General features: G+C 42.8%; 1 protein-coding gene across 6 annotated transcripts in view; it reads left to right on the top strand.

The window, feature by feature from the left end:
- Positions 1–7905, top strand: part of LOC126522256 (uncharacterized) — a 30195-nt gene extending 22290 nt beyond the window's left edge. For all 6 annotated transcript variants that reach the window (XM_055066302.2, XM_055066303.2, XM_050170980.3 and 3 more), the window contains 2 exons: positions 2610–2927; positions 4578–7905. In XM_055066302.2, coding sequence (XP_054922277.1) covers positions 2610–2927; positions 4578–4730 — 471 coding nt within the window. In that variant the 3' untranslated portion in view covers positions 4731–7905. The remainder of the gene's footprint in view (positions 1–2609; positions 2928–4577) is intronic.
- Positions 7906–8111: the final 206 nt, after the last annotated feature.

Raw genomic sequence — 8111 nt, forward strand, 5'->3', positions numbered from 1 at the left:
AAGTATGCAATTGCCAGCTCTGCAGCTTTTTCAAGGTTCCGTCAGTGCTTTCTACTATTTAATCATGACCAATTTCTCCAAAGTGAAATTTAGTTGTAAATGGTCGTTATGGCCAGGAAACGCGTGCGCTTGGACGATCATTCAGGAATCTCGCAGCAAAGCTTATACTTTGCATCTGATCATGGCTTCTACCGTCAGTGTCACTTGGCAAAGGCTGGTAACGACGAGGTCACTTCACGCCATCACACATGCACAGCACCTTTTGCAGCGCGGCTCTCAGGCACGCGTTCCTGCAGCGAGCGTCGGCGTCCCTTGAAAACGGGCGAAAGAACACAGCGAAGTATTAAAGAGCGAACGGGGGCCGCCGCGGGGGCTGAAAGGCGGTGACAGCGTATAGAGGGCGAGGACAAAAGCGGAAAAGGAGGGTATGGGGAAAAGCGGGAAGAAAAGTATAGTGCCCCGCAAGACATGTGCTCAGCGCCGATGATGACTACGAGATGGCGCCTCGTGTGTTCACCGGTGACGCCACCGATACCATATAAGGAAACAAAGCGCTGCATAAGCGGAGGTCTGCCTGCGGTGGCTTCTGTGAATCGCGGCCACGCGCCACCCACACCCTGCCCCTCTCGATCTCCCGATTAGCGAGGCAGTCACGCCAAACTTCGCTCTGCTTGCAACGTGCCGCACGAGACAGATTGTTCGCGCCAGCCAATATATGGCGAAATGGTAACACGTATACAGATGCGCTCAAATTTCCCATTAAGGAGTATCGTAATTGTCGATGAATTTTTTGAACATGCAATGTATAAAAGTTCCTTAGGTATGGCGGCTGATTGACGAGTTATAGTGTCTTGCCGCCTATCGGAACATGGCTTGCGGTTGCAGAATAGCTGAGGTGTTCTGCTTTTGAGCGCGAGATTGCCCGTTGAATGTTGGCCTAGACGGCCGCATTCGGCTGGGACGTCTAGTACTCGTGGTCCGTGAGCACGAGTAAACGAGCGTTTCTTGTGCACTGAATATTCTGGCTGAGCGGCAAAGAACTCCAAGTGGTCCAAAGCAATCGGGAGCTTTCCAATACCGCTGCCTTCATAAATCATTTCCCACTTCCAGGGTCTTAAACCTCACAATTTTAATCCTAGCAGAACTCTAAGACAAGCTATATGCTGCACAGGTTTTGTTAGCGAGAACTACTCTACAGCATTAGTACACCACTCCGTTTGATTCAAATAGAATATGTCATGCAACAAGAACCTGTGATAGGTCACATAAGTGCTACCGTACTTTATGCGCACAAATAATCAACAAGAGAAACAAAAATTTCCACGACACTAGGGAACATGTTCATTAGATGGAAAAGGACTACCTGGATAATCAAATGAAAGGAATAAAGATAAAGAATAAGGAAAGCTTGCGATGGTCTTACGAGCGAACATATGGTACACGGTGTAACGAACCTGACTAGAACAATCCGACGGACATCTGTAGCCGAGTTAGCACGAAATGTGGCCAGTGCAGTTAAAGCAATTGAGGAGCCAATTGAAAGAACTAACTCAAACAGATCAAGAAAAGACTGCGATAAAAGTAACGGCGCCACCGCAAAAATGTCGTGTCTCTAAGACAAGCTATTTGCTGCACAGCTTTGGTTAGCGAGAACTGCTCTACAATCTTAGTACACCACTCCATATGATTCAAATAGCATATGTCATTCAGCAAGAACCTGTGATATGTTATGAGATGTGATACCTGTGATATGTTGATATGTTGTGATATGAACCTGTGATATGTGATATGCAAGAACCTGTGATACCAAAAACATCAAAGCAGAGTTTTTCTTGAATAGCACAATTCACTGAGCATTTGCACCGAAATAAAGTGAGAATTCGTCGTTAGTTTGTACGTGGGGCGCGAGACTTCCTATGGTAGTGATTGCTGGCTGTCTTAAAAAACGTTTGCGCGCATTTGTAAGACTTTTGCCAAATTCTGAAGCACTTCCTTTCGTCATTTAACCCTGCTTCGTTGAGCCACTGGTTTCACTTAGCCTTATGCACAATGCCTTGTCATCACGGTGAATTTACACTATATATGCTTAAGTCTGGCCCAGACGCTCCAACGCTTTAGCTCTGTTCCCTGAGTGTGGGAAAAAAACCAGGAAAAAACTCCCGTATCTTGCAGGAGCTCTTACATTCACGAAGCGATAACTACGTAGCGACGCACGCCGCTTGCCATTTGCACGGCATGCCAAGCCGCAGAAAGCTGACACAGAGTTATCGCTTTCGGCTTTTCCATTATTCTCCACTGACCCACATTCTTCTTCTAGGTATAAGCAACCTGTTGGATGTTGAAGGAATGTTATTTGGCGTTCTAGCTCCACCAAGCCTTCGAAATTATAATCAGAAAGATAAACTTGACAAAAAAAATTACCTTACCTTATGTTAGATGGCTGCTCCTCGTTAGTAGGATAGCGTCAGTGCGCAGGATACGGTATGGGGCAGAATTTTTCTTGACATTTATTACGTGGCTTCGGCGTCATCTTGCTGGTCCGTCAATAGAAACATGCTCATAGTTCTCTTTTTGGATATTTTACACTGGTTCTAACGTATATTTTGCAGTCACGCACCATGTGCCCCACAGGCTCGGAACGAGTTTCGCCCAAGAAACCAGGTTTTGAGCGGCTACTTGAGCCTCTAGGAGAGGAACCACCTGAGAGCGTCTGCGAGGTGCTTGTGTGCTTCGGCACGTCGCCGGCCAGCCTGCTCGAGCGATTGTCGTCTGCGCTGCGTCGGCGGTGGCCCCACTGGGCCGTGGTTCTCTCCTACGGCGAGAAGGCGCTCTACTGCACTGGCCAGAGGGACCCGCGCACCGGCTGCCTCGTTGGTACGGCCACCTGGAGGACAGCCGCGCAGTTGGACGCTATGAACGTCCATAAGGTTCGTGTGATGGACCCACTAATCAGATGAATGAAAAAAAAAAACGATCCAATGAATCGCGTGAATAATATACGTCGCATATTGAGCTGGATTGAAGGCGTAGATGTCATACAAGTTATCGTGTCACCGTTCTATTCAAATAAGCGCACCGCGATCTCAATACGGACAAAAACGTTTTGCTGTTAAGACGAGGAAACGCGTTTTGTTGCAAGCCATGGTACTCACCTTCCGACGAGGACGGAAAGCAAAGACACTCGCGTACCGACCTTTTCGCGCACGGCAAAGGTCTTCCATTGCTTAGCATAATGCGCAGTTCCTCGCGGAAGTCGCAATACTTCGAAGCTGCTTTGTGGCATTAGATCTAATAAATGAATAATTCTTTCCCTACCATGGGGGAAAATATGTCTTCTTTGTAGGTTACGCCAGATACTTCTTTCCGAAGGAACTCCTGCACTCAATATTTTATGTAATACATAAACAAATGGCACAAAGAGTACACTTTTCACACGTACAACTTTTATTAACGAGATGTATGTCATAAAAAGATATAAATTGCCAAAATTAAGACTGTGGGATAAAGTTTCCAAAGACACGTCCGTATCTACCAATAAAGAATGTAACAAAAATTAGGAGATATAAAAAGTCCATTGCTGTCTGATTGGCACTTTCTCCGAAAAAATCTAAGTTATTCATTGGAGAGGTATCCCACTATAAAAATTTAAGTGCAAGTACTACAGTTTGGTGTGTCAGACTGCGGCCGTCGATGTTCCGGGCTGGCTTGGGTCGTCGTCGGTCTCAGAGTCAAAGTCTGACGAAAAGACAGCATTCTCAGACTCGCTGCTGCTCGACCCATGGATACAGTCAGCCACAAACGAAGTGGAATTGCGAGATCTGCGATCTTTCGAAGCGCACGGGCCTCTCCCGGAGACGGCCATTTTTGCTTTCTGCTTTGACGATCGCCAAACTTCGGAGTGCGTTCGAAAATTAACGCCTAAGGGGGAAAAAGCGAACTGCTTAGAAAACAAAAGAATAGTCCCCCTTCAGGACCAATAGCGCGGTATGTCCGTGAGCGGCTCGGAAAGTGTTGAAGCCAGCGTTTCAAACCATAGTTAATGGGCTAATAGATGCCCAATAGGCACGGTACGGCAAGAGTTAACGAACTGACAATAAATAGCAATAGACTCATTAAGGTTCGAAGAAATTGCGAATAGCATTTTATTTCTGTTGCAAAAACAAGATTTGACTTAAATGATGTGTTTACCTGTCGTATAACATACATAACATGATGATGTGGCTATGTATGAGATTGGTCTATATCCTGCGCAGTGGCAAAAGCATCGAGTTTTCAAATGCCACTAACACCGAAAAGACAAGGGCAGCCAACGGTATTGTATATTGATGCCTAAGCAAGCCTCAAAACTCGTAAATGAGCAAAGAAATTAAGCGGATGCTTTGGAGCCTTCTTACCAGGCCTACTGAAGAACTAGGCAGCGTGTGTCTGGGTGTTGCACACTCCTAATGCAAGTGATTACCAGATTTTTTTACTAGACTGGCCATACTGATAATCACAAAACAACTCTCGATAAAACTGTTTGTGAAAATGTCGATGAAACTTGCACTGAGATGACCTTGAAATTCTATCACCTGCAGATGTCTCTGGGCGAGCACACTGTTTCGCCGCAGCAGCTTTGTGACGCCATGACCGGGCTGTGCGAAGACGGCAAGTACCGGGTGGTGCACAACGACAGCCAAGCTTGGGCTATCAGGCTCTTGAACCGTCTCAGCTTGGATATACCGGACTAGCTGCAGTTTTATGTGCCTCGCGTCGCACCTGTCTATTGTCCATTGTTCAGTATACGCCCTAAGAGATCCATCTATGCATCACTTTCTTTGCCCAGCCACTCGCCATGACAATGGCTACGTTTAAGTCACGTATTAACACTAGAAACACTGTGTGCGAAACGTCTACAAAAGCATTGGACTATACTTATTCCTATAGTAAGTTTCTGTTGCACTGTTCGCCATGTTGTGTTTACTATTCTAGGGTATCACCGAATTTCTGGAGTGTCTTGGATCTTTTGAAAGTTATCTCACAATCATACACGCGGCCCTCCACATTTTACATAGCGAATCGGATTCATGGAGTTAATCAATAGGGATTCCCAAAAAATGTCATTATTTTCGCATGAATGTTTTAGCGTCATTAAAGAGCAATTTATTTATTTTTCTCGCGTGATATCACTTACCACTTACCTTATATATTTAAGCGACAGTACTTTTGTTCGCATGCGTACGACTACCGGTAGTTTAGTACTGAATGTATGAATTGTTGCTTCAAAAAACTAATGCGCAACAATAATGTTATAAATAATGATGGCCTAATCTGGAGGTCATGTGCTCTTGTTCTCATGCTTGTTAGTGGAGTTATTTTAGATTGAAAAATGCAATTTGGAGGGATTATTTATTACTTTTTCTTTAACTAGAAAGTGTGAATATTGCGCATGATCTTACAAAAAATTTCAGCAAGTTTGATGATTGAAGTTGGCGCTTTTTGTACACTAGATGAATTGATGCCATTCCTTAGTACTGATCATAAAACTCTAGAATAAATGCCTCCTCAAGCTCGAGCCTTTTGGCAGATGCAAGCAATTTTCTTGAGGACAACACTACTTATGCAGTCCCCAATAAACGATGTTTCCAAATCTTAAAGTGCAGCTTTTCGCTACCAACTTACAAAAGTGCCATGTAATACAATAACCTTCCTTTCAATCACTCTTTCTTTCATTTTTATTCTTCGTCGTATTTAGGCGACACACAAGGTCACTAATATAGCAAGCTCTGCAGGCGTTAAATTATCCTTAAAAATACCGCTATGAAACGTTCTTTCAAATCTGTTATATGATTTTTGAACAGAAATCATTCGCCACTCTTGCATGCTGAAACAACAATATAATAACGCTGCTAATGGTTAGGGCTATTTCGCTGTGTAAAGAGTGCGTCCGGAGCTCCACCTTATTGCTGAAGGGTTGGTTATGTTATAACTGATATTTATATTCTAAACAACAGTACTGCGCCAGTTACAACATTCCTAAGTATAAGATCAGGTGTAAAAAGATGGACAAAACAAAACAAAGGTCACAGCGGGATTGCCGACCAACATGTCAAATATCGTACTATGGTAGAAAGAAATAAAATTCAAGAACACCCCTTTACGTATGGTTGCTTACGAGCGAGAAAGCGAATCTGTTGCTCATGAGCTAATGTGTTCACTCTTCAGATAAGACAGCAGTTTCACGAGAAGTGTGTGTTCAGGAGGATAATTAAAGCTTCCATTTAGTACTGATATTGCAGGCCACCAGAAGAAGTCAGCTTTCGGTACGGAAGTTTCCGAAGGCTACCTGACTTTCTTTAGCTTGTGAGCTCACTTGTGAGCTCACGATTGTACAATTATAGGTTAGATACCATACTATGGCTGAATGAACTTTCTGCTTACTAAAAGAGTTCGTGGCTAAGGTTCATCGTTCGTACATAAAAATTCACGCACAGACATGGAATTAAAGAGACTCCACAAAGGATGTTACAAATTTACAAGTATAAGTTGAGATCTGGGGTCTACGTTTTCTGTATTACAGTATTGTTGCTAACTATGGACTGTCGTGCATTTTTTTCCTAATTGAGCGCCAGCACTAAAGGCAAGTTTCATATTATATACACCAGCTCTTTTTCACAAGTATTTAAGATAAAATTATAACGAAGATGTCACGTAAGCTCAACTTGTTTTAGCATCGATGTTTTTCTGTTGTTTTGAACGAGCATGAAGACGTAATGTACGTATTTAGGCAATCAGGGTCAATAATGATGACAAAAAGAGAAAATCTGCTGTATTTAATGTGGACTACTTAGATAACAGATAATCATAGTTTGCGAACGTTACGGAATAGGAGAACAGTCGAGAGAAGACAAGGGAATTGTGTTTTTTTTTTTTCAGCATAGTAATAATGAGTGGTGATTTTCTGCAATGGTTTGTATTATCCTTGCAATATTACATGCATGTTTGGCTGTATAAGTGCCCGAAAGTAAAAGCTTCGGTGTTGATAATATTTTGTTTTTATACGTGAACAGGCCCGTAAGCAGTCGAGTATTTTCCTCCTTTCACGTGACCTCTGTAGTAAGCCGCATCAACCTCACTCTTAAGAGCAAATTCAGGTTCTATATCACTATAGACAAATCTGTTTAAATTTGCATCGTGTAATACAGGAAGCGCCAACCCTATAACCGATCGAAATTCCTTAGAGATATCAAAAGGAAACTGTCGTTCTAGCACACAAACGTCGTTTTAAAATACGTACATGGACCACCAGGTATGGGCCACCACGAAATAAGTCTCCTTTTTTAGAAAAGCGTTATTTATATCCTAGCTCCAAAAAGCAGTCCTTTTCAGCTGTAGCGAACCATCATAAGAGAAAGAATAGCAGATTATTAACCTCCATCATTAAGGCCAATTATCCGCCATGACTGTTTTTATGATGGATCAAGGACAACTGAACTTGCAACGCACCAGCGGTCAACAAATATGATCGAAGACACTGTAATTTGCAACTGCTGTGCAAGCAACATATCCGCATATATTCTATGTTGAAGCAACAACCGGAAAAATAATTCAGTTATTCTAGTTTTTGCCAAGATACTTTCCTTCTGACGATAAACAAGTATACTAATGATCAGCACGTTGACTTTGTCTCCACTAGAGCATTTCCAGATGCTTCGTTCCCATTTCCTTCTTGCCGAGCAACATGCCAGGATGTGTTAGGTCCCTTTCAACTCTATGGTGTTCGTTTACTTCGTGACTTATTTAAAATGTGTTCCTATTTAGGGTAACTTACTGCATCTATTATTGTATTGTGTGTGTGTGCCAGATCTTTATGCTGTCCATGGATGTTCTGTACATAGTTTCTTGCGCAATAAAATTCACACGACATTCGAGGCTCTTCTTGAACAGTAGATGAAACTATGGATGCGGGGGCAAGAAAATGAAGCGTAAAGATTGGGAAAAAGACTTTTTTCTTTGTATTTTTTTATAATACGGAGAAAGTCCAAACAAACATTAAAATTTACACATACATTTGTGCTTCACATTTTCTGCTGTGACACGTGAAATTCTAGAAGTAGCGGTGACAACATGAA

This window comes from Dermacentor andersoni, chromosome 6, assembly GCF_023375885.2.
Source record: "Dermacentor andersoni chromosome 6, qqDerAnde1_hic_scaffold, whole genome shotgun sequence".
Lineage (NCBI taxonomy): Eukaryota > Metazoa > Arthropoda > Arachnida > Ixodida > Ixodidae > Dermacentor > Dermacentor andersoni.